General features: G+C 39.3%; 1 protein-coding gene across 5 annotated transcripts in view; it reads left to right on the top strand.

Moving 5' to 3' along the window:
* Window positions 1–27,211, top strand: part of Nsd2 (nuclear receptor binding SET domain protein 2) — a 74,549-nt gene that overhangs the window by 30,886 nt on the left and 16,452 nt on the right. For 4 of the 5 annotated variants that reach the window (XM_060365500.1, XM_060365498.1, XM_021651544.2 and 1 more), the window contains 7 exons: window positions 6,666–6,810; window positions 10,037–10,155; window positions 13,471–13,552; window positions 14,799–14,923; window positions 25,030–25,161; window positions 25,957–26,080; window positions 26,885–27,085. In XM_060365500.1, coding sequence (XP_060221483.1) covers window positions 6,666–6,810; window positions 10,037–10,155; window positions 13,471–13,552; window positions 14,799–14,923; window positions 25,030–25,161; window positions 25,957–26,080; window positions 26,885–27,085 — 928 coding nt within the window. Of the gene's footprint in view, window positions 1–6,665; window positions 6,811–10,036; window positions 10,156–13,470; window positions 13,553–14,798; window positions 14,924–17,429; window positions 23,269–25,029; window positions 25,162–25,956; window positions 26,081–26,884; window positions 27,086–27,211 lie in introns of those variants that run through there. The other variant, XM_021651560.2, reaches the window with a different exon arrangement.

Here is a 27,211-nt window from a genome sequence, read left to right as displayed (position 1 = left end):
CAATTTATTTCTATAATATTTAAAAGGATAGTATAGTCTATATATAAATGAGTGAATCACTGCTTGGCTGTGGATTCCTAATTAGTTTTACCTACAGGGTTTTCTTAGTTTAATTTGGTTCTCCATTTCCCTTTATTTTTAGTGTTAGGGGTAAACTTTCAAAATGTTCAAATGTGTAATCAATTATTTATTTATTCTGAATTTTATTTCTGGCAAAATTAATATTCTACTCTTAATTAAACGTGATGTTAGTTTGTCTACTATTTCACTTATTCTCAGACATTTTGTCTGTCTTGCTTATATGAACTATATAAAATTTAATGTCTTTGCTAAGTTTCACTAGGTTGTGCCATTTTCATTCATGCCTACCATGACTAGGAATCTTTGCCACGTATCTGCCACTCGATGGTCTTCCATTTTAATGACTGTACAGCTATACCATTATGTACACCATGAACTGGAGAAGATAGAGGTTTTACTTTTGCCTTTTTAGTTGTTTGTCTTATAGACAGTACTGCTGTGCTGATTTTGTGGTTCCTTTATCAGTATTGGCCATTCCGTATCCACTCCCCCTCGTCTGTAGGCTGCCATTTTCCATTAGTTTTGGTTTCATCGGTGGTTGATAAACCATCATTAAACCATGTATTGCCTAAATGTTGTGTCCATTTCATTGGTCCCACACTTCTTTGTGAGGGGGAGCTAAGAGGTTTTGGGATGGGAATTATTGACATCTGAGCCAATATTTCTCTTTTCTATCGCCGATTTCCTCAGTGAGACAAGGTGCAGACCCCTCTGCCACCATACCCTGGTCTTGGATGAATTCAGATAGGGACCAGTCCTACTGCTTCCTTCTGTGCCTGAGCCTTTGAAGGACCCTGCTTTCCAGCAGATCCAGGCCATCCTGTAGGGGCCTTTATGACCACAGGGTGGTTGGCAGTGACTGAGTATAAGGTTCTCTATGCCTGGTAACGTGTCCAGATTTGTTTCTCAAAGAGAGAGAATATTTATTCTCCATGTATGGAAAGCGTTTGTAATAGAAGCTCACAGGAAGATGTTGGTGGATTCCTTTTTGCTCTATGAAGAGTCCTCAGTTGTTGTGATATTTATAATTATATGTATATATAAATATATACATATAATTTTATGTTTATATAATTTATATTTATAATAGAATCATCTGATTCAGTATTGGTCAGGGTTGCATTCGTGGAGATGAACTTACTGGCAGTTGCAAAAGCTATTCTTTGTTCTGCCTCTATTGGAAATTGGCTGTCTTTTTAGTAACCTTGTAGAGGGTTTTTTTATGATAACGTGTAAATATGGTGATTTCTTTAGTGTTAGGAGCTGTATCTGAGTTTTGTTCCCGTGTGGTGAGATTAAAAGTATGTGCTTGTTCATTGTGATTCTAGAATTTTAAAAAGCAAATAACTTAGAGATCTGCCTGTTTCTGCTTGGATGAGCTGGGAATGGTGGCGCACACGTTTGATCCCAGCACTTAGGGAATCAAAGGCAGGAGAATCACTGTGAGTTCTACAAATCCAGTCCAGGACAGCCAAGGCTACACAGAGAAACCCTGTCTTGAAAAACCAAACCAAACCAAAACCAAAAAAGGCATGAGCTACCTTGCTCAAATATTTTATCTTTGCTCCAAATCATTCCAGCTCTTAGAGATCTAGAAAGCAAGTTTGAACTGTAGTAACCCTTTGAATCTACTTAAAACATTTAAAATCTCTTAACCATTTTTACTACAAAACAACAAAAATATCCATTTTATTTAAGAAGAAAATTCAAAAGCTGATGTCCAAAATGGCGTGGGCCATGAGGCAATCTACAGTTTAACATTCCAACATGGAATTAAAACACATGGTTTAAGAAAACCCATTTTTTCATTTTATGACAGTAAGGCAAGTCTGCCTTTGGTAAATTATCATTTGAAAAAAAATTAAAAATTTTTTATGCCTGATGAAATGGAAGACATTTGTTAGTATTTATAAATTAATTTGGACTGAATGAGCAAGCTGTCTCTCATTCAGGGGTCCTCTCCTGTTAGAATATAGTCTTTATCGATTTTGATGTTATCCACAGCTTTTCTTCTTTGGAAACAAAGGCAAAATCTCTTCCCCAACATAACACATGTCCCTGTTTCCATTCTGAGGTCAACACATCTTTAAAATAATACAGGTTGATTTTTTTTTCTTACTATCCAATGTTTCTCCACAGCTGTTGTGTCCTGCTTATGTACAACCTGAACTGTCTGTGACTGTTCTTGACAATACTTTTTAATACTTTTCTTAGAAGCATTCTTTATTTTTGATTTATTTCTGCAATTGGAAGAATGTTTATCTTTGTTTTCCATTACTGCGACAAATCATCTCTATAAATTCATGGCTGTATTAGCCACATATGGCTCTAGTGTTCTCTGGTCATTTGTAGCAGTTCACCAAAATAGTTTTGTGGTCTCTCCTGAAATTTTTTACTTTGTTAAAACTGTTCTATTATTGATTACATACAGAGCAGAGTTGTTTTTAATAACAAGCATTAATCTTTTTATTGCTCTATGTATGAGTTTCTCCAATGCTGATAGGAACCATTGAATTGAATTTGATATTGGGGCCTACAGGAGGTCCCCTCGGCCTTTTCCTGATGACAAAGGCTTACCTTGCCTTTTCCTTGTTGATCTACATTCATTAGCACAGTGCCAGCCTTTGCCACACCTCCTGCATATTCCAGAAGGCTGGGACTTTTTGGATTATCTCTAGAAATAAACATTGTTTCTAGCAATGCCTTGCTTACAATCCCTTTTCAAATGACCTGGCTTACCACAATTAAAACATAGGACATTTTAATTTTTTAAAAACCTTTTAGAAATTACTTTTATCAGAGTAGCATAAATGTGAGATCTAATATCAGTTGTATTTCTAATCCATTTATCTATTGGTGCTGATCTTGCTTTTAAAGGCCCAATCACCTTTTTGCATTCTGAGTTAGCATTTTTAAAAGCCAAAGATTCAATTAATATTTGTCTGACATCTGAGTAGGAATTCTAAATCTTCTATTTACAGCTGAAGTCAGTCTGCAAAAAATCACCGAAGCTTTTTGGGCCTTGTATAATTTTAGTAAATGACTTAGACCTCTTTCCTGATTTTTCAACCTTGTCTCAAGCATTTTAAGCTGATAAATGACATAGCACCAAGATGATTATCAAATTCAAGCTGCCTTTGACACTCAACATACTGACCTTCGCCTAGCACCTGATCTTGGGAAATATTAATACCTCTACCCGTATTTTGTTGTTCTATGTCCCTGGCTTCCTCTTTCTATCATGTTCACCATTGTAACTGAGGACTAGCTTCCAATATTGCTGTTGCCAAATTTTTCCAGTTTTGGGGGGATAAATCTGTTCTGAGTTACCCATGAATTTAATATCTGCTTCATATAGGATGAATGCATACCATATGAAGTGATTGCTTCCTTAATTCTTCTTAAATCTAATATGGCTATGATTCTATTTAACTTCTTCATAACATTGGCAGTCCCTATCTTCTGGTAGGATTTATATAATAACCGGATAAACTAAGGTTGGTTTTCCTTAAACTCTTGGGCCATCCCTCTTTGGTTCCATCATGCAGTTGTGCAGTAGGTTCTTGTCAAAATTTCTCTGTGTCTGAGTATTTTTATCATTTTTATTCATATGTCTCATTTTACTTGTAAGGCTTATATCTTATCAATCCACTTTCCATATTTTTCTTTTTCCTGTATCTCTAAAGTGTTTTTCCTTGAGAGAGTACAGAAAACCACTTTGACTATTAAGAATAAAATATAAAATACCAAAATGATAATCATAATTGGTATTGAGCCAATTTCAGTTACGTCGTCATTTAGCTTAGCTTTTCCCCCTTTCTTTTTCTTTTTTTTTTAAGATTTATTTATTATATAAACAGTGTTCTACCTGCTTGTGTGCCTGCACACCAGAGGAGGGCACCAGATATCATTATAGATGGTTGTGAGGCACTCTGTGGTTGTGGGGAATTGAACTCAGGACCTTTGGAAGGACAACCAGTGCTCTTAACCTTTGATCCATCTCTCTAGCTCTGCTGCTTCTATTTTCAAGCCATCTAAACTAGCAATGCCCAGGGTCCTAAAGCCTTCTATTATGGTATTTCTCATAACACTCCTTGAGTGACTTACCAAATTTGATGGTTCTCATTTTGTTTGCAGCTGGTGTGATTTCTTTGTCTGCATTGTCATGCCATGTGTTAGAGGACCAAATGTTGTTTTTAACAAAATCTCAAATGTTCAGCTTTCCAATAAACATTCAGGAGCCAGATGCTGGGTGAAAGCGTGCTAAATAACTCAGAGAGGCAGAGAAAGCACCTCGCTGATTTTCCTTCTCAGTCAACACCCCAAAAGAAGGAAAAGACTGCTCCTTCTCCACACCATCTCAAAAAACCCTTAAACTGATATTCTTCCCTTCAACTTGCCGTGCATCTCCCTGTGTCCTCCTTACTTTCTCTGTTTTTTTTTTTCTATATTCACTTCCTGTCAACTGTTTGCTTTCTCCGTCCCTTGACCCATGGTTGACTTTATTTAATCTGCTAGTGCTGAGCCATACCACAACTAGAAATGGATTTTTCCAATAAACAATACAATCTCTGGGTTCACAGTGTGATTTAATGTCCTGCAACACCAGCCCTCAAGGAAAGGATTTCTTAAATAAGCCAAACTGACCACAGAGTATAAAGGAACTGTTTTAAAGTGGAGATTTTTTTTTAACATGTTGAGGACTCCATACACAAAAAGTCATCAGCAAGTCGTAAGGGACAAAACGGCAATTTACTGGTGTGCTTCAGTGAAAGATAAGTACATGAAGAGGTACTTATCCCGCACAGAGACAGGGACTTAAGAATTGAATTCATGCTGGCTCATTATTACATAACCATCAGGTGAGCAAATAGTGAACTTGGAGCTAGCTACTTGGGGCTTACGAAGATGAGAAAAATAGCAACTCTTGCACAGTGTTGGTGGGGATTAAATACTTTATCATGCTTGTTTTAGAAGTTGGCAGTATCTGGTGTGCTTTGTTTCTGTTCTATAATTTCATGCCTAAGTATTTCAAGTAATGTCACCCTTGCATTGAACCAAAGAAAAGCACAACAGTTTTCCACACTAAAAAAAGTTAGTGATAGTTCTGATCAGTTTCTGTAGCATATCATATACCAAAGTGAATTTATTGGTTGTTGTTGAAAAGGAAGCAAACTATAGAAAGCTATGTAGATCCTGTTGCTTCTATAAAGTCTGAAATATATTCCCTATTTACTTGTATCTCAGCATCTCGTCCAAAAAGAGCAAGTGGTCAGCTGAGAAGGGTGTGCCTCTGCCCAGGTACCAAGTATGCCCAGAGACGTGTTAACACCTAAGGACCCGGGGCTGTAGAGATGGCTCAGCAGTTAAGAGCATTGTCTGCTGTTCCAGAGTTTCTCAGTTCAATTCCCAGCAACCACACTATAATGTGATCTGATGCCCTCTTCTGGCATGCGAGTATACATGCAGATAAAGTATGATCAGTTATGACAGACCTGTGGAGAGGGTATGCTGATAAGGTTTCAATGGATACCACCAGTACTTGTCAGCTTAGCCGAAACATAATTGATGAGGAGCTGTGTGCCCTTATTCTTTGGAAGTTGGGAAGGACTATGTCAAATAGGAACTCTAGTTAGTTGTATTTCAGCGTGTTGTAGGCTATTTCTCTGCCATATTGCCATAGAAAAGTAGGTACTTGAGAAACTAGACTAATGCTCAGAGACCTCTTCTCTTCCTTTTTCTTTCTGGAACCTAGATTCATTTGTTAGCCCCTATAGTGCTAAGAATTTTTAACTGAAAGCCTAGAGTGGCACCATGGTGAGAACAGTGTAGACCAAGGTGAAGGTGTGCATTTAGAGTTCACTCAGACACTCATCAATCTCACTCCACTCAACACTTGGTCTTAGGCTGGATCTAAACACCATTGGCTTTCATTCATGGGGTTATTGCCATCTACAGTTAAAGTTGGGGCTTACAGATCACTCATTACTGTGGACCTGAACTACCTACAAGACGTGTGAAAATGCAAATTCCTTGCTGGTAGGTTTGGATGGGCTATTCTTAACATACTCCAAGGGTATTGATCCTCCATAACTGAAGAATTTGTTTTCTGTGTTGATCAGTTGTCTTTGTGTTTGCTTACCGTGGACAAAAATTGGGGCTTGCTTGTTGGTAGACTGTTATCTATATTTCTTGTCTATGACTTGAAATTGAAAGATGGCATATGACTATTACAGTTGGTGAAAATGACAAACCAAGACCCCACTCCATGCTAAGAGGAACAGTTTTGCACAGCTTGCCCTACTATTAATTTTTCAAGAAGGCCTAGAAAATTGTGACCTAACAAATGATTCAGTGATTTTTAGAAAAGTGCATGTTTTCTCATCATCATTTATCAGTTATTTTTACTTAGAAATTTTTAGTGTGCCACTGCATTGGTTATGTGCTTTTTTTCTCGGGCAGTTCTAGGCTGTGGGAATAAAAATTCTACATACCCAGTTCTAAAGGACCATGTATTTGATTTGCTGTAAATCACAATGAATTTTGTGAGTGTACAGTTCTTACTAACCTTTTTTTGTTTATAGGTTGTAGCTGAACACCCAGATGCCTCGGGGGAGGAGATAGAAGAATTGCTTGGGTCCCAGTGGAACATGCTTAATGAGAAGCAGAAAGCACGATATAATACGAAGTTTTCCCTAATGACCTCTGTCCAGGCTGAAGAAGACTCTGGTAAACATATACCTATACATAAGTCTTCTGTTTGGGTGTGATGTAGAGTGTGGCCACATGAACAGTGTGTATGATCTCATCAGTGCCTCTTATCATTTCCCCCTTACTACCAATGCAGTTCCTTTTGATAGTCTACAGGACTCTTGCTTTATTGTTTACACAGAGTAGGGATTCTGGCTGCAGTGCTTGAAGGGGTCATGTACGAAAGAAAGGTAGGTAGGTAGGTAGTTCTAATTCTTCAGGCTTAATGGCATGGGTCAGGCCATTTTGCTTGAGAGTTTGCACAGTGATTGGTTGACCTTCACTTGGTATACCATTTCTAGGCTTTCAGTTTAAAAACCTTAAAACATACTATAGTAAATATCAGTTGTGCTATGGCAAGATGAGAAAGATTTGGAGAAAAAGTGTAACAGTCAAGTTTGTGGTGTGTAGGCACTTGGACATACAAGTTGTAAAGAAACCTGTTAATACAAAAATAAAGTAATATGTTTGAAAGTTAAGTAAAAATACAACATGGTCTGTAATTTCTAAGATTCATTATTGAGTTTTGGAGATGCTTGCATTAAAGCCAAGGTGTCCTAGCTAGTCCTAGAATAGCTGCCAAGTTTTAGATTGTCACACACACACACACACACACACACTAGTAGCTCCTCTGCCCCTGTGGACGTACTCATCTTGATTTAGGGCTTGCTAGGTGTCTTAATTACTTTTCTGCTTCTATGACAAAGCACCATGACCAAGGCAACTGACAGAAGAAAGTGTTTATTGGGAGCTTACAGTTTCAGAGGGTAATTCCACGATTATCATAGAGGTAATCATGACAGAAGGCTGGTAGACATGGTACTAGAGCAATAACTGAAAAGTACATCGTGATCTATAAGCATGAGACAGAGGGCCAACTGGGAATGGTAGGGGCTTTTGAAACTTCAAAGCCTATCCCCAGTAACAAACCTCCTTCAACAATCAGTCCTGACCTGTTCAGTCCTGACCTAAGCAGTCCTGACCTGTTCCACCTGCTGGGAATCAAGCATTCACATTCAAATATGTGAGCCGGTAGGAGTCATTCTCATCCAAACCACCACACTAGAGTTCTGTATCAGCTCATTATATTGATCTTGAATTTTATTTTGCTGTGTTTGTTTAAATGTTATAATTTAAAATAGCAAGGATGTTTAGAGTTTGTGAACTTTTTTTAAAATGCAGATTCAGTTGATGGTATACTAGTACACTAAGTCTTGAGTGATTTCTTTTCAATAGCTTGTGTATTTAAAAGAGGTTAGCATTTCTGAAGTCAGGGTTAGCTTACCCTTACAATAAGTGTATTTGGGGTTGTAGTAAATAGATATATAATGGCAGGTTTTCACTCATACTGTGTGTCAAGTGAGTGACACAATTATTCCTAAATTCCTTGGACCATGACTTCCTACTGACTTTGGTACTGAAGATGTATGATGTCCCATTGTCGAGTGTTAGGGAACTCAGATTTCTGTAGGAAGAACTGTGTCTCATTCCAGGTAAGTGTTCTCTAGGTACCTACGGGAAAGAATCACAAAGACTCACCTTACAGTGCAGTGCCTGCTGCTGGTCAGTACCTGGGGCTCAGTGCTCAGGGCTGTGAGTGCACAACAATATGGCACTCGTGATTCCAGTAGTGGCTGGGGAAGCTAGCGCCTGCTATCCTCAACTCTGTAGACAGACCTTTTTACCCAGCTTTTTGCCAGTCCACAGAAGTGTGGTCAGGCGTAGAGCCTAGTAAAGATTTTGTTGGGCTTTGTTCAAAATAGTCTAGGGTAACTGTGACTGCTTGATTCCTCTAGTAGTAACTGACGTCCCAGACCTGAGGAGCAGCTCCGTGCAGTTGTTGGCATGCAAGGCATGGCACTTGGGCTTCCTCCTGAGTCTTCCTGGACGTTTGTGCTGTTTTCAAAAGAGTATTAGTTTGAGAGTGGCAGTGTTCTTAAGCAGTTTTCTAACTAGTGAGGCCTAGTGGCATACACTTGTAGTTCCAAATACCCAGGAGGCTGAAACAGGAGGATTGAAGGCATGTCTGACCAATGTAGTGAAACTTTTTTTCAAAATAAATAGTAAAAAAATGTCTGGAGATTAATGTCTGGGTTCTATCCTCAGTACTACACATATGTATATACAAAAGGAAGTTTGATAAATAGAACCTGAACAAACAGTTGTGCAAATGAAAATAATTTGTATTCATAATAAACATTGGCATATTTGAAGTGGTTGTTTCTCTAAATTTTTTTTTCCTTCTTTATCTTTCTAGGTCAGTAATATTTGAATACTTTATTGTAGATTAGTGATATTTTCAGGGACAACTAAAATAAGGTATGGTTAAACAAACATAACAGGAAGAGCTTAATTTTCAGATGCAGATGTAACTTTGCTACTTAAAAAATTGTTATTTAAGCTGGACACGCATTTAATCCCAGCATGTGGGAGGCAGAGGCAGGCAGATCTCTAGATTCAAGGCCTACATAGTGAGTTCCAGGACAGTAGGGCTACACAGAGAAACCCTGTCTCAACAAAAACAAACAAAAAATAGTTATTTAAGAGAATATATGGTAGCAAGATGTACTTCTTATTTTTATTTTTTGAATTTTTTTAGATCTGTCTTATTTTATGTGTGTTTTGCCTGAATGTGTACATGTTCACACAGAGGCCAGAAGAAGATATTGGAGCTCCTGAAACGAATTATAGTTGATTGTCAGCCATTATGTGGATTCTGGGACTAAAACTTAGGTCCACTGCAAGAACCATCTTTCCAGACCCAAAGTTGTAGTTTTTTATAAGTTGGCCTACATTCTACTTGTCTTTTCATGTCAGTAAATAAATGCTTCTTTTTCCTTACCCTGAGACAGTGTCTTGCTGCGTAGCCAAGGCTGGTATCAAACTCAAACTCTTCTCATGTAGTAAGCCTTCCTGTGTGCTGGGATTACTATGTCCAACCATAACAGAGTTTTTAAACAGACTAGGCTATACTTATGTTCACTGTTATAGTATATTAAAAACACAACAGATACCAAGATAATAATTTTTAGGTAAATATTTGTGGGTTCCTAGTTCTTCTTTTCAAAGAGATTGGATTTGTAAAACATAGGCCTTGGACATGAGCCTGGTTACTGAATATACCTGTTACTGGTTTGCATGTTAAATGCCAGAGCAGCTTGTGGACTCTTGTGTATTTATTGCAACTCTCATTTTCCATTTCAAGGTAATATAAATGGGAAAAAAAGAAATCACACAAAGAGAACAGATGGTCCTCCAGAGGATGTCGATGTTGAAGATGCACCCCGGAAAAGACTTAGGACAGATAAGCACAGTCTTCGGAAGGTAATATGCTGGGCTCTTCTGGCCTGTAAGGACATATGCTATAAAAGTCTTGAGACTCAGATAAGATATAGGCAGTGGGGTCTTCTGGGCTGTTGCCATAGTGGCATTCAGTAGTAAGGCTTATCCTTTTCTACATTGAAAAGGCCATTGAAGAAAGGACATGGTTATGGTCATTAACAATTAGAACATTAGCAGAAGAACTATTGGTATGAGCTTGTTTAATGAAACAGTGTCCAAATACTTTGAGTAATACATGTTTGTTTGTTTGTTTGTTTGTTTTTTAATGTGTTAAAAAATGACTGTTAGGGTTGAAGGGCAAAGGTCAGTGCTAGAATGCTCAAGTAGCATGAGCCTCACATTCAGTTTCATTGCCAGTACATGGTATAATGTTTTGTCTGTGGCTATTATTATTTATTGTGTAAATGAGGTACGTGAAAATCTATTACAGACACTTCTCACTGTAAAAGGAAGTTAAAGAATCTGTGATAGATACTGGGAATGAATTATATAAATTTACTCACTTTGTTAATAATTCATGATTTTATTTACTCATTGGAAACCCAATGTGGGCAGCATTGAGGTAAAAAATAAACTACAGCATTGATTAAAAGTCAGTCCAGGGTCTTGAGCCTCAGTTTTGCCAGTATCTGTTAGGACAACCTACCTAGTTCCTGAAGGGAGCGAAATTAGCCAAGATATGTGTGCTAAATAACAGTGGATTATTGTATCTGTCATATGAAGTCGCAGGTAGAGAGAGTGAGCCTTTTAACACCATTTGTTTAAATTGTCTTGAGATATATTTAGTTAACTTTATGGTAAATTCAGTTTAATTAGGCTTTGTACTATATATTTAAATTTATATTTTGCAGGAGTTCCGTCATAGTAGTTATGTATATTTATGATTTTGAGTAAAGCTTGATAATTTACTGACCAAGTTGCCTTTTTTTTTATTTTAAAGAGTAGAAAATCTTACATTGATGAAGTGTAAACTATATTATTTATCTTTAAGGTTCTGCTTAGTGTAGTGTGAAATAGACAGGTTTTGTAGCATTTTCCTGGGGAATAAAGTGTTATTTGGAGTCATTTGCCATCATGTGCCCTATGTAGTAGTAAAGTGTTACTATGAGTTACTGGAGTGTAAAGGTACCAGGAAGTACGTACTCAAAGAAGCCCTTTAAATATGAGTGATCAGAATGTTCGAAATAGTATCATTCATATTAAATAGTCTTACTTTTATATTAAATAAACATCAGAAAATAGCACATTTTGAAAGTATTGGTGTCTGTCCTTAGTTTCAGTACTTGAAAAGCAGAGGCAGACAGATACCTAGTTTCAGGCCAGTTAGGCATACATAATGAAGTCCTGTCTTAGAAAGCAGTGTTGTCTCCCTGGTCTGGTTTTTATAAATCTAAGTCATATTAATATACAGTTCCCAATATGTATTGATTACGTTTGATGAACCAGCAGCATTCAGAAAGCTAAACAGAATTCATGTGACTACTCTGAGTGGAGTTTTATTTTATCTGCCCTGGCTTTATAGATGTCAGTGAATGAGGTCTGAGGTCTGACATCTATGTAAGGCCCCTGTCTCCTGGAGTGGCGTTGTCACTGTGGGGCAGGATTGTTCCTGTGCTGTTGAAGCATGGTTCTTGTTTGTTTGGTTTGGTTTTTGTTGTTGTTTGAGATAGGGCCTCATGTAGTCCAGGCTGGTTGAGACTTTTTTGTAGCCTAGGCTGGCCTTCTAATTCCCAGTTGTCTTGCCTCTGACCTCTAGAGTGCTGGGGTTATAGCGTGTGCCACTATACCTTGTTGAGGGCAGTTTGAACTATGTTTTTCTTTATTTTTTTATTTTTAATATTTTATTTATTTGAGACATAGTCTAATAATGTAGCCTTGGCTGGCTTGGAGCTTTCTATGTATTCCAGGCTGGCCTCAAATTCATAGGGATGCACCTACCTTGGTTTTCCGAGTGGTGGGATTTAAAGATGTGTGCCACCACATCTGGATTGAACTACATTTTTCAAACTCTCAGCACAAAATATTCTTGTGACTATTATGATAGTAAACCTTTATTTTTATTTTAATTTTTTCTGAGACAGGGTTTCTCACTATGTGGCCCAGGCTGGCCTCAAACTGACAGGGATTCTTACCACCATGCCCAGAGTTTTCTTTTCTTTTCCTTTTATTTTTTAAAACTAGGAATTGAATCCAAGGTTACATGTTCTACATATGTTCTACAACTATAGCTAGTTTCTTTTTATTTCAAATCCTTATTTTTTAATGATATTTTATTTTTTTTAACATTTCTTTATTATGCATACAATGTTCTGTCTTCACAAGGGCACCAGATCTCATTATAGATGGTTGTGAGCCACCATGTGGTTGCTGGGAATTGAACTCAGGACCTCTGGAAGAGCAGTCAGTGCTCTTAACCTCTGAGCCAGCTCTCCAGCCTGATATTTTATTTTTATTATTGTATGTACATGCCTATTTGTGTAAGTGTATTCTATGGAAGCCCAAAAAGAGGTTTGAATGTTTTGGAGCTCAAGTTCCATATGGTTATGAGTTGTAAGACAAGGGTGCTGAGATGCAAACTTAGGTCCTCTGAAAGAACATCAAGTGCCATGTCTTCAGCTCTAGTTTTTCACTTTTAAAATAGTATCTTATTAGGTTGTCTAGCCTGGTCTTGTACTCACTCAGTAACCCAGGCAAGGCTTGAGCTTGTGATTCCTCCTTCCTCAGTCTCCCAAGTAGTTAAAATTATAGGCCTATGACCACTGGCTTAGTATTTTTGAAACTCTTCCCTTAATTTTTAGTTGTGAAAGGTGTTTTATTTATGTTCTCTGTGAGATAAGTAAGGAGTTTGTCTCAAATTTGGAAACCCCCAATGTGGTAGCATTGTCAGTTACATTAGTAATACTGGCATTGACAGAGCAGGGATGACTTCAGTTTGATTGGGCCTCTTGAACAGAAAACTAGATTTCCTCTTATTTTTCATTTTGTTTTGGCTTCAGTGGGAAATTTGGGTAGCACATGAAATATAAGTTATGTCAGCAGATATTGGCACAGCCCTGCCCACTCTACCCTTCTGAAAACAGTTTCTAGAGCAGGAAGTAAGAAAAGAATCAGTTTAGGGTATTTAAAAAAGTCAGTTTGGGCAACTGTGGTCCTCTTGAGTGTGAGGAACACATTTCCAAAGGAAAAATTTTCTATTGTGTAAATTTTCAGCAGCCTGTGTTCATTCACATTAGGAGAATTTTTTTCCTTTGTTTTCTTTCTCTTTGTCTGCCCTCCCCCCCTTTTTTTAAATAACAGAGAGAGACAATCACCGACAAAACGGCCCGAACAAGCTCTTACAAGGCCATAGAGGCAGCCTCCTCGCTCAAGAGCCAGGCAGGTAATGTGGTCAGGCTCCTTCCTGGCTCCTCTGGGTGCCTGGGCGGGTGAGCAGGGCGTCCTGGTCCTGCTCTTGGGGAGCCTCTAGCGTGGGCATCTGAGAGCAACAGGAAAGTGAGAGCAGGACTGGGCAGGAGGGATCTAGGGATGCCTCAGAAGAATCAATAGTTAAGCTCGTATCAAAAAAGTGGGAAAAAAGATCTTGTGGAATTGAAAAATAACTGATTTAATGTGTAAAGTGTAAGGATTCAGTCATTGAAATTTTTTGCTGATTTTCACTTGACTTCATTATTTTTCAATTTGAAATTTTATTAGAAGAGAAATTTATACCAGAAGTACTTGTTACCATAAATTCTGCCATTCTGATTTAGGCTCCTTATGGTTCATACTTACCAGCCAGTAGTAAAAGTCATGACTAGTTATTTTTATTTCATATGATAGAGAAATCAGTTTAAAGAACTTTCTGTGAAAAACAGCTTAGTTAAGCAATAAAAAGGAAAAGCCAGACCCTTTGACCTATTTGTGAGTGATGCTGTGGAGACAGGAGACACCTGTCCGATAGATTTAGCACAGAAGCTCACCATCTCCAACGGTTGGAGAGACTGTTTTCTTTGTGCTGCACAAGATGATCAGGTTTTTAAAAATCAGCTATTTTTTAAACAAGCATCTGTGAATGATTGGAAATTTGAACATAGGATCACTGTTTTTAAATATGGAAGTGGTATTGTTGTATTAAAATTTTTATTTTAGAGTTATACTCTAGGCTTTTTATGCATGAAATTATGTGTAGAGTTTGCATCAGATAATTCTCCCAGGGGCCATGGATCCAGGTGTGGATGAAGCTGCACTGGCCCTGGGTTGTTGGTTTGTGGGTGGTGGGATGTGGGATTCATTGTATAATTTATCTGCCTTTTCTTTTTTTAAAACAGTTTTCCATGATAAAAAGTTAAGCCCTTAGTGCCAACTAAGGAAACCAGATTTATCTTTAGGATTTTACTGATTGAGGAGTTATTTTAAAGCAATAAGGAGACAGAAGGTTTAAAGATTTTAAACTTCAGCTGGGCGGTGGTGGCGTACACCTTTAATCCTAGAACTCAGGGAGGCAGAGGCAAGCAGATCACTGTAGTTGGAGGCCAGCCTGGTCTACAGAGTGAGTCCAGGACAGCCAAGGCTACATAGAGAAACCCTGTCTTGGAGGGAAAAAAAAAAAAGATTTTAAATTTTATAAAATAAACTTATTTTTACAGCAACGAAAAATCTGTCTGATGCTTGCAAACCACTGAAGAAGCGAAATCGGGCTTCTGCAACAGCATCTTCAGCACTTGGGTTTAGCAAAAGTTCATCTCCTTCTGCATCCTTAACTGAGAATGAGGTAAAATAATGATGATAGTGATACCATGGCATTCATGTGAAGGCCATTATTTACTGAAGCTGCAATGGGAGTGAAATCCTACTTTAAAAGAATTATATTGGTGTTCTCCTTAGGTATAGATGAGTTTTCAGGTGTTCTTAGCCATCTGAAATTCACAAAACTGAAAAAATAGTGCACTATTTTAGTCTGAGCTCTTTGAGTATAAATACATACATGCACATGGTGAGTGTGTAAGTGTGCACACACTTCAGTCTTATTGCCGAGTAACTGTTGTTGCAATCTGTTTTAAAATGGTGTTCTGTAAACCTAACTCTTGTTTTCTCACATGAAGGGAAATTCACACTGGTTCTATCAGGACATGCTATGCTGACATTGGCAGCTGTGCACCCACACTGGTGGAATGAAGGGGCTCACAAGCCTGTGGGGAAGCCAAAAGTTTGTTGGTCCTCATGCATTGTGTGCCTCTGGTCTTTTGTTCTGGCATGTCTCAGATGAGAGTGTGGAGGCAAGTTAGAACTATCACTATACGTAACGATTTCTTATAATGTCTTGTGTTTCTGGTCTTACAAAAACATGATAGCAGAGAAGAAAAGTGGTATTATAACAGGCTACTGCTGCTGCCATCACCATAACATGGCATGTAGATGGTGTTACCAAATCTAAAGTCTGCCTTTTTTTTTTTTTTTTTTTTTTTTTGTAGTATAGAGGTAGTTCGAATTTCTTGATTCTAGTGACTGCCTTTATTGTTCTTACTTTCCATTTTTAATTTCTTGTTATTTTGATCTCTGTAGTGGTTTTTTTTTTCTTTTTTCTTATTGTAAACTGGAGATTTATTTTCACAGTTTTTATAAGGAGTTGATAACCTTGGTCTTCATTAACAGGATAGTGAAATGGGAACTAGACAGGCCCCTTTCTCCAATTGGATCAAAAGCAGCACTTCTGGTCTGGCCTCTGCCATGGTCCTTAGTAGGGTTGGGTGTGTCCTTGCTGTTTCTTTCTAGTAGTGGATTGCTGGGCCTTCCCTTGCACAATGGTCAGGGACCTGGATGACCTGAGGAACACCCTGGAGAACTCTGTTGCTCACTGGTCTGAACCTGGAGTGTGGTGTGAATCTAGAGTGTTCGTTTAGTAGGATCTCAGTCACATAGACTAGCTCAGTCATAATCTCATGTGCTCATACTCACGGGACTGGGGCTTGCTTCTGCTTGTTATATGTAGAAAACTAAGCATTTCTTATATTTGTATACATTCACTTCGTTGCTGAGCTTCTAAAATGTTACTGAAATAAAAAGGGTAGTTTTATATAAAGTACTTTCCATTTTTCCTCTCTTACCCATATTTAGATTAGCATTTTAGAAAATTAAAGATGGTCTACAGTTCTAGTTAGCCATACAGTTCCAGGCAATAAAGTTGGACTTTTCATTGATGATTTTTTTTTTTTTTTTTTGAGTGCTAGGGTTGAAACCCAGGGATTTGTGAGTCTAGGCAAGTGTTTTATCATTGAGTTACTTTCTAGCCGTATAAAAACTTTAAGTTTTTCTTGATTCACATTTTGATCTGTTTATCCAGTTGGCACTTTACATATGCTGTTGGACATGGGAGAGAAAAAAACATTCAGTTACTGAACCTGTATCCATTATTCTTGATCATCAGTATTGGATGTTGAAGGTGCAAACAGTGAGGATGAACAGAGAACAGCAGCTGGTGCCATCTCTGCCCTGGTGCCATGTTTGCCTTAGTAGTTTGAGCATGGCAATACTAAGATTTTGTAAAAAGACTTAAGTTACAACATCAGAGGTTGATAGATGATTTTTTTGATAGATGATTTAAGTACATTTTTATTATGTATGCAATGTGTTGAATTTATATCCCTTCTTATGTTTTGAAGGTGATACATAAATCTCACAGTATCATTATGTTCATTAAATAAAATAGTTCAAATTTCTAGGCCTTCTCTATTAGGCTACTTGTGTGGCTTTATGAATATTCCTTTGTAGCTTATTTTATAGAGTTGCACTGTTAATTTAAAAACTTTAGGTGAACAAGTAGATTTCTCTAGTATACATCAGCACTGCTGAAGAGTTATACAGTTAGTTCTAAGTGCCTGCTAACACATGAGCTGTGGAGACTGTTGAGTCTGGTTCTGATGTGAGAATTACTGTTTGGGGTCAGACTGCCTCCTCACTGTGGACACTTACGTTTGCATGTTTATGTTTTCTTCCCTTCACCACATTTTATTGAAAGAAAGAGGATTATGTAGGGTTGGTATTACAAGACATTTTAGGACATGTTGTAGTTTAAGTTCTTGAAAAATGTGTATGATAAATTTATATTGGAATAATTATGAATAACATGGTATTACATCACCCCAATGAAGAGATTAAAATGACACACTTGCATGACAAAGGCCTGTGAAGGAATTGATGTGATTTAAGTGTTTTGTAACTTCATTTTTTGTTCCCTTAGTAGAGCAAATTCTTATTTTTTTCGCCTTCACTGGTAACAGCTTTTATGGGAGCCCACATCAGTCAAGTTGGACTTGAACTCAGCCGCCCTGTACTGCACTTAGAATGATGTAATACCCCAAGATGTCTGCTGCAGGTGGTGCATCATCGTATACACTAAGTGACATTTCTATCACAATCATTTTATGGAAGATGTGTGATAATCTGTTTTTACTGGTATTAATAAACACATACAATGAAGAAAACAGATAACAAATTTTAAGACCAAGGTAAGATACCCAATCAAGGCCATTTAATCAATCACATTCATCTCATAATAGAAACACATTCATATTCTAATGATCAGTCTAAATTTGAAGTTGAGGAAACCCTTCAATTGAGGCTATCCCAGAGCTCTGATAGTGGCACCATATTGAAGGGGTTATCCTGTTAAGGCTCAGTTTTTCCTCTAATTCATATAACTTACTGAATTTTTATGGAAAAATGTCAGCATCCGTTCCATCCGTAAGAAAGAACAAGCAGGACACATTAAGGGTCTTTTGTCAGATATTTTCATTGTTAATGAAATGTATTAGTATTGTAGATATTAAACCAGTTTTCCCACATTAAAGGCAGGAAGAGTTTTGATTCTGTCCTTTTTTACTTGACAGTTTTACTATGACACTAGACACAGTAGATTTTTAGGGAAAAAATACCATTTCCAGTATCATTGTGAACCATTCAACTCTTGATCCAGTCACTAATACTGAGAAGATACCATAATCAGGTTATTAGGACAACAACCACATCACCAGTTACTTTTATAGAATATCAGCATCATGTTTTAAACGTTGTGGTCCTGGATGCCCAGCTGGAGCATACCTAGGTTGCCCGCATGTTTGCATGGGAGGAAAGGCTCCACTTGCCCTCAGCTCAAGAAGCAGAGCTTGTGCACGGGGTGTGTGAATGGTACCCAGGCCATTCCATACAGACACCTCAGTGTTGGACCTGTGATGAAAGTTTCTGAGAAGTACTTTTGTTCAAAACCATTAAGTAATGTAACGCATGTAAAACACGTACAGTGCCTGGCACCTTGCAAGGACTCAGTGGTTCACTATTGTGACAGTAATGGTTATTACAATAAAAATAATAAAAATCACCATCATTCCATTTTTATCCAAAAGTATAAATTTTGCTTTGGCATGAAAAATGATCCTCTTGACTGCATCATGCATGTGCGGATAAAATAAATCCAGGTGTAGCAGAACCCTAGCTCTGTTTGTGTGACACAGTAGGTCTTAGACTATGAGGCTACAGTCTCATAGGTTACTCAGCTGGCTCTGCTCAAATGTAATGAGAGACATAACCTCAGAGAATACCTAATGTAAGCATTCTAAGTTGTACTGTTCTTAAAGGACATGAAAGATCTCAGGTAATTTAAAAATAGAAATCACACAATTAAAAAGTATGTGAAGAAATATGATGGTGTAGAAATGGCCCTGGTTCAAGAAGTGGTTTCTCACAAGTAAAGATACTATCCTGAAAGGTCTTGAGCAAAAATGAAGGGATTTCATTTGAAATTAGAGCATGATGAATTTTGAGTGAGTGCCCAGGAAGTAGCTGCAAGACAGACTCTATGCTCTGTGGTGGGAAAGTGAGGACTTCAGAACCAGTGGTGACAACCACAGAGTAGCACAGTTAGTACCTGCCGAATTCAGAGAATAAAAGGGGAACAAGAGTGGGCATCTTGGAATATTCATCAGCTGGGGAAGACATAACCACCTTGGGGCAAGGGCGGGAGCAGGGTTCTTAGCAGTCTGCAGTGAGTGCAGAGTGTAGGTTTTCCTGCCCCAGAGACTAGTGGTGGTCTCACAGCAAATAAGCAGAGTTCCATGTCAGCTCTTACCTGAACTCTCCTCAAGGAAGTGTGTAGAAAAGAGACTCTTGTTTAAATCAGTCCAGCAAGAAGCAATAGCTTGTCTGCTAAAAGTACAAAGATTATGTGACAAATTTATTATGCTACAAATTTAACATGGAATTCCTTCATTTTCTATAAAAATGTCTAAAAAAAAAAAAAAAGCATTGCTACCTCTCTAGTCTTAGGTCTTTTGAACTGTCCACTGTTGAGATGAGTTTTGCTTCTGCCACACAAAGAATTATTACCATTTGATCCTATTTGATCTTCCTTCAGAACCACTGTTTATTCTACATTTGCCTGCAAGGGGAGGTAGCTTTCTTTATAAAACTCAGAGTCTAAAGAGTTGAAGACTTGTGTGAATGTACAAAGGTTTGGATTGTAGCTGTTCCCACAGAGCAGCACCCCAGGGAGAGCAGCACCCCAGGGAGCACATGTCCTGGATAAAGACCTGTGCCCAGCAGCCAGGTCCTTCAGGTGCTACTCAGCCCTTTCTGTTTGGAAGGACTTCTCCCTCCCTAGCGGCTTTTCTTCAAGGTTGATGAAAGTGAATGTTGTCCTTTGGTCATGATGCCTTTAACTGTAGTTGTAGCTCAAAACTTTCTTCAGTATTCATGTCTATTTACATCTGTGTTTCCCAGCAGAAGACAACTTCAATATTTTTAAGAGGATGTCCTGAAAACCAACAAGAAATCTAAGCATGACAAGGAAATAAAATACCATAAGATCTAAGAGGAAAGGGTCCTTGCTCCATGCATGAGGGCATCCATTCCGTCCACTGCCTCTGAAGAGGTGTAGAGCAGCCTGCTTCTGGCATGGGATGGAAGGCTTTTTAAGTTGGTCTCAGCCAAGTTATATCTAATTCTGGGATAAGTTGAGATAGTTCATGCAAAAGCACCAGAAAACTTAAAACCGGGTTCTCTGGAGCTAGTAGCCAGATGAGGGACAGGACTTTTTCATAAATGAGAGAATATGTCACAAGTAAATACCAACAAAACCTAACTTGGCAATGACATGTCTGTGACTCTATGTACTCATCATAGGGTTGAATCTGGAGCCTATGGGCTGCCTAGATGATATTGGTGACTAGCACCAATTAAGAGTTTATAACATAAATGCCATATAAGAAGGAAATAAAGATCTTAAGTAAAAAACTCATTTCTCAAAGAAAAAATGATGCCTGTGATTTTATAAAATTTGAATGATTAAAGAAAGAGTGCTCCTGAGAAAGGATCTCATAGCCTGGAGTGTGAGGCCTGATCTGGATTTAGTTCTGTCTGTCCTTCAGCACTGGTATATATTCTATATAAGCTCCTAGTTCACTCAGCTCACTTGAGCAGAATGGGGAACCCTGAGTGAATGGTTCTTTGCTGACCTCAGTTGTTTTTTGTGGGCCTGAGATGCCCTATGAGGTCATAGCTCCTTTTAGGAAATGTTTGTCCAAAGGCAGGTGAGCCGTAGGGTCATTAACACTTAGTAAGTTTGCTTTCTTTCTCTGTCACTGATTCTACGGTACTGTCTGTCTCACATGTATTCAAACATACAGGTTGCTGATCACCTGCTGTTCAAGTGGACTCTCTTAGGGACCCAAAGGCCCTTTGGATTGTTAAGTGTGTAGCACCTTTTTTAGCATCAGTAAACCCATTATTCCAGTTTTTGAAAAGTTAATTAACAAGGACTGCATTTTATCTTTTAGATGATGAAATCCAAATTGTCTTTTGCTACGGTAAAGCAGAAGGGCTTTCCTAACGTGCTTTCAGAGCTTTTGTTACTTCTTATTGATAATGACTTAGAAAGCTTTTTTGGGTTTTGTTTTTGTTTTAAGAAACATTGATTCCTGTATATTTCAGCATTTTTTGGTGACTGAGATTGACTTTGCTCCCTTTAGGTACTGTTTTTATTGTTTTGCTTAGATTATTAGGATTTTCCCCCTGTTTTTCCTGCCAGTGATGAAAAATGGTCATCTTTAGTATACGCGAAAAGTATGTCTGCATTTTTCCTTGCTGAGGAAGGGTTAGGGACGTGCTCTCTGGGGCCTAAATAGCAAGGGTGTGCTCCCAGCGACCTCGCGTGTCTCAGCTCGCCAGAGCCCTGTGTGCCACGTCCACATCCGTATGCTTTTCCTAGCCTCTGTAGTTGTTCAGCATTGGACATACAACTCTGGCAGTGTGTTGAACAGGATAGCATTTCAGGGGAACTTTGCTTTTACAAAACCTCTGGGATAGTGAAGTCCTAGGTTTCCTACAGGGACATTGCCAGTCACATGAGCTAAGGAAACAGGCTGGAGGGTCTTCTGTTTTCACGCCCTCCAGGTGAGGACACATGGCCTGTTGCTGCAGCTGGCTGGACTGTGCCTCTCTGCAGCCTACTCCCAAGGGCTTGCTGCTTCTGAGGACACAGCTGGAACATGGTTGAGTCAGTAGAACATTTAGAGACTCAAGTAACTTGGGAGAAGGGCATACCTTTATGGGAGTATTAGCCATATGGCTAAATGGGGACAGCTCTCACTTGGTCTTTCCTGTCCTCTTAGGCTAACATTATAGAATCTGGCAGAGATTAGGTGACTATGAAGCACAATGACATTCTGTGGACTAAAGGTTTTTTGTTGTTGTTGTTGTTGTTTTGTATTTTTTTCTCTTTCATGCCCTCAGTAACTTATACCTGGCTTTAAATTAGGAATAGCTAGGAGGATTTTAATCTGTACAAACTTTAATAAAAATTATTTTGAATTTTGGGATTTTAGAATGATTGACTTAATTTTAAATTGTCTTAATTCCACTCTTAATACTTCACTGTGATGTTAACTTGGAAGACCTGGTTGAGATTAGTCTTTTAATTTTAGATCATTATATCTACTGAGCACAGGATTCTTATCATTTGTAAATCTAAACCGTCTGTGAACGCACTTCTATACTTCTTCCTTTATGAAAGCATAACTTAAACATGAAAATAATGTTGGTTATAGAAATATTTATTGTTCAAGGTCTGTAATTGTATTTTAAAATGATGTAGTATTCAACTTGTGAAGGGATTTGTTTTGTCAAAAAATTAAAAACTCAATGTGTATCAGCCCACAGAAGGGCAGGGGTCTACTTTGTGGCCACAGTGGGGTAATTTCAGTTGCATTCTTTGAGCCTTCCTGATGGCCACATAGCTCCTGGCAGTGGGTTGGAAGATGTCTACTGGGTCACATGATGTTTGGTAATGCCATCTTCAAAGTCCCTGTAATAGATGGAGACTGTTGGAGACTGCACTTCCTGCTTCTGGAGGAAAGTGTGTCTAAGGCAGGTAGGCAACTTCGCACTATCACATACTGAGTAGAGAGTGGAGAAAGTATTTTCAGACTCAAGACAACTTTGTAAAGTCAGGAACTAAGCTGCTTGGAAATCAGTGCTACAAGCCTGACCTTGGTGGACACAGGAAGCCACAGGAAAATTCTTGACAGTCTGTGTCCCATCAATCACTGCATTTTTCTTTTTCCAAATACATCCTGTTGGATACTGAATAGATCATAGATGTTGTAGACTGAGATCTGGGACTGTGTTGGGACCATACAGGTGATATGTCACTTCCACAAATGGCATCTCCAAGTAAGCTGTCACCTGGTACACATGGAGGTGGAGCCTGCAGCTGGAGTGAGGCGCACACTGGCTCTACTTGCAGGTGGTTTGCTGTGCAGAGCTGAGGGACCCTCTTGACTGGGTAGGGGTTTCGTCCATCTGTGGGGGAGGATGTGGTTGGTGAAGGCGGACCTTCTACAATCTGTCATGGACTGTGATATTGTAAGGTCTATATTCTGTATGTGGATAACAGACCCAATTAGGAAACGAGCCTTATGTGTGTCGTTAACATTTATATTTCCATTCAAAATATGTATTCGGTGTTTATTTCCTCAAACAGACTTTGTTAATTTAGGAAATATCTCCAAGTGGAAACGTGCTAACTTTCTGTAAATCTTAAATAAAAGGTGCTGTTCCTTCCTCTGACCCAGGACTGGTTTGTGTTTTCTGTCTTTCTTTCCATTTCTTTCTCTTTTTATAGCTTTTAAATTTGTTTGATCCACACTGAGGGAAGAAGTGGGTTGGTGGATGGAGCATGGGCTCTTTTCATGGATGCTGTGCCAAACATCCTTTGGGTCTCAGTGCCTTCATTAGTCAGATGGGTCAGCCTTGTGGCTATGGGAGCTATGTGGTCACTGATCCCTGAGGCCTGGGCTTCCCTAGGCCTTACCCATCTCATCTCAGACGTGCTCAGATTCCACCTGTGAGCCTCATAGCTGATGGACATACTAAATTTGGAGTTTGAATTCTGAGCATTTCAAGTTGCCTCTTTCTGGATATTGATGTTAAAGAAGTGGGAGGTGAGCTGATGGGCGAGGGATTGGCAGTGGGCCCTACAGTTCCAGCTAGTCAGCCTCCTATATGACAGACCTTATGATGTGACACTAATCTAGTGTTCTTCATGCTTTTCCCATCTGCCCGCAAAAGGTGAGAAAATTATATTAAAAGGCCTTCCCCCCCTTCATTACATTCTTGTTGCTGGATTTGTCTAGTGAGACTAGAACGGGATCACACAAAGCCTGTCTGTTGCTCCAGTGGCCCATCAGAGCCACAGGAGTCCTTGGTAATTTATCCCACTTTAACAGGAGTGGAAATCAGAAACATGCCTGTTTATCTCATTGCTCCCAATAATTTCACTGAGATAAATCTGGGGAAAGCTCATCAGTAAGGCTGCAGAATCAATGGGCCAGAGTCCCTGGTGAGTTTGTTTTTGTTTTTTAATATGGCCTCATTACAATGTCTAGCTTTGTGTTCACTGGCAAATAGCAAGCCTATAGCATAATTACTTGTGGTTATTGAAGTAAACAAGAAACATAGTTAATACTTTTTTTTGCTTTGTTTTAGCTCGAAAATCCAGTTCTCAGCACTTATTAAGATCAATAACACTTAACTAAGATCATTTAAGCACTTGAATTTGATAGATGAAGGATTTTGTTTTACCCATTTAAATGTTTATTGCTAGCACTTTTCAAGTGAGGACAGGATGGTTTGTGTAGCAAGGGTGAGCTTGTAGCTAGTTCATAACCTCTGTTGAGTGGAAGGAATCCAGTAAAAAATAGGGGCTTTCATTTGCACACACACTGCATTTCTCCTGTCTGTTCCAGTGTTAACAAAACAGGCAGAAAGTATTCTTTGCCATTCTGTGAGGCAGAGTAGATGAGCTGGGGCAAGTTAGCAGTGAGGGGAGAGGCAAGGCAGTAAGGCTGCAATGCAAGTCAGTGACCCTGCTGACTCAATTTCAGCAGTGCAGCATGCTTCTGGAAAGAAGAGCAGTGTCCTCCTCAGTAGAGTGAGATACAGTTGTCTTTTTCGCAACTTCACCTTTTTTTTTTTTCTTTCTTTTTTTTAATTCATGTGTTATTTGGGTCTGAACACACTGGGTGAGAAAGGGCAAGAATATTGATCTCAGAACTCAGTTTACTTAGCAGAATTAATTGGATTTTCACAAGTTGCTCTATTTAAAGGAATACATCTTATGTACATTTGTATATTAACTATTGAGTAGAATAAGGTCCAGTTCTGAAGTTTTCTATGCAGCTTTTACAAGTTTTGTTACTTCCAAGCCAGTGATAATGTGTATCCACACCACATCACTGGATGGTAGGGCAGGAAGTGGGCTGTGTCCAAAGGATACAGCCACCTTTTTTCTGTGGCTAGTGAACTGTCGTCCACCTCCTTCATCTTCAGGTCTCAGACAGCCCAGGAGATGAACCTTCAGAGTCTCCGTATGAAAGTGCAGATGAAACACAGACCGAAGCATCCATCTCATCTAAAAAGTCTGAAAGAGGAGTAGCTGCCAAAAAGGAGTACGTGTGTCAGGTGAGGGGTAGGCGATGCCTAATGTATTGGTGAAGTCCAGGACAGCAGAGTGAGTTTCCAGCATCATCGTTTCCCAGACTTCTCTTTTGCCCCGTTATTACTCAGGGATACCTCTTTGGAAGAGTTAGACTGCCATCACAATTCTGGTATTAAGCTGCCTAACTTAACATTACGTACTCTCAGATGGGACATGTTTCATGTACAGCACCGTTGCTGTTTATTTAGTTCATTGGATAGGGCAGTCATGGTGTGACTAGACCTATATCCCTACAGTGGTATTGCCTGGGAGAGTATCCTATCAGTGCTGGATGCTGGGTTGGTGATTTTAAGAAAGCAACTCACCTTTTTGTGCCTTAGTCTCCGCACCATTGTGAGGTGCAGTCGGTGGCTGTCCATGTGGGTCTGTGGGTCTGTCTGTTCATAGTTGGAAAATGGCTGACAGTTGGCTCCATTGCTGCCAACGGTGGAAGGATGGCTGGTTTATGATGAAAGTATGCTATGGGTCTTGGGGTTTTGTTTAGTTTCCTTTGTTTTTGACATTCACATCTGATCTGAAACATCTGGAATGATTTTAGAATGAATCCTTCAGTGTTTTGGTCTTTTGTTTCCTTAGCCCTTGCTGAGAGACTAACTAGCATTTTTATGTAACTTAAACTGGCTGCAGTCTGGTATCCTGCTGGGCGGCTCACTGTATGGTTGTGTTCATTTGCATGCCACAGTTGAAATAAAATTGTCACCGGTGGTGAGGATAGGGCCGGCTGGGTGTGGGCTCATGCTGCCCTCTGTTCCCCACAGTTGTGTGAGAAGACAGGCAGTCTCTTGTTGTGTGAGGGCCCCTGCTGTGGGGCGTTCCACCTAGCCTGCCTTGGACTTTCCCGAAGACCAGAAGGAAGATTCACCTGCACTGAATGTACCTCAGGTAAGTTTCAGCTTCCAAATCTGGGGCTTGTGTGTAGAGGCCAGCACTGCTTGTTTCTTTCTTCTGTGCTTCCTCAAATGGTGTCTGAGACATTTGGCAGAGAAAAAGCCCCACACATATTAGCTCAAAGGTGCATGTTTGTAAGCTGCTCGTCCCCTGTACTGTGGGCTTTACTACTTGAATGACAGTATAACCAGGCAAAGTATTTCAGGACACAGTGACTGTGGGGTGAGGGACTAAGAGGCTGTGTACTTTTCCAAGTCCCTCCTGTGGGGTTTACCTGAGTCTGCTCTATGGGTGGCGGTTCCAGGGCAGTGTACCTCTAAACAGTCCTGCCTCTACAGAACACTGGTACTGGCAGAATACTCAGTTCTTGAAAAAGACTAGTTGTCGCTCTTAGCTTATTTTCAACAAGAACTTAACTGAGGGGTTAAGCACCACTCTAGTGCCTCAGGATTCGTCATAAAGTCTAGATCATACTGAGCAGAAGACTGGCTGCATAGTGGTCCCTGCTCCCTATTGACTAGGCCCAACAAGGGTCAAGCTTCCCAGGCAGCCCAACAACAGTAGCACACTTCATATGCTAGTCTTCCTGTGGTTGTAGCAAGTCTTTGCTGCATTGGTGAGTGGGCCAGGAGGAAGAAAGACTCTCCTGTATTTAAGGTGAGGCTTGACAGCAAGCTTAGAAATAGAGCTAGAAGCTCTAGTAATACAGGCTGTTCCAGAAAAACTGCTTTAAATTGCTCCGACCTGAAATTAACTGTTCTCTGCACCTTTCTCTCTACCTCTTTGACCACTTGTTAGGGATTCATTCATGCTTCGTGTGTAAAGAAAGCAAGATGGAGGTGAAGCGCTGTGTGGTAACTCAGTGTGGGAAGTTTTACCATGAAGCTTGTGTAAAAAAATTCCCTCTCACTGTGTTTGAGAGCCGAGGCTTTCGCTGCCCTCTCCACAGCTGTGTGAGCTGCCATGCTTCAAACCCTTCAAATCCACGGCCGTCGAAAGGTACAGATAGATGTGCCCTTACTACTCGGGTGTGGGTTCACTGGCAATGTGTAGGTGCTTCTGAAAGTGGGCCCACTCAGGGCAAACAAGTGTCACTAGAGCTCATGGACTGTGACAGTTTCCAAT

The sequence above is a fragment of the Meriones unguiculatus genome, chromosome 12 (assembly GCF_030254825.1).
Source record: "Meriones unguiculatus strain TT.TT164.6M chromosome 12, Bangor_MerUng_6.1, whole genome shotgun sequence".
NCBI classification, from domain to species: Eukaryota; Metazoa; Chordata; class Mammalia; order Rodentia; family Muridae; genus Meriones; species Meriones unguiculatus.
This window is presented reverse-complemented; position numbering and strand designations above follow the sequence as displayed.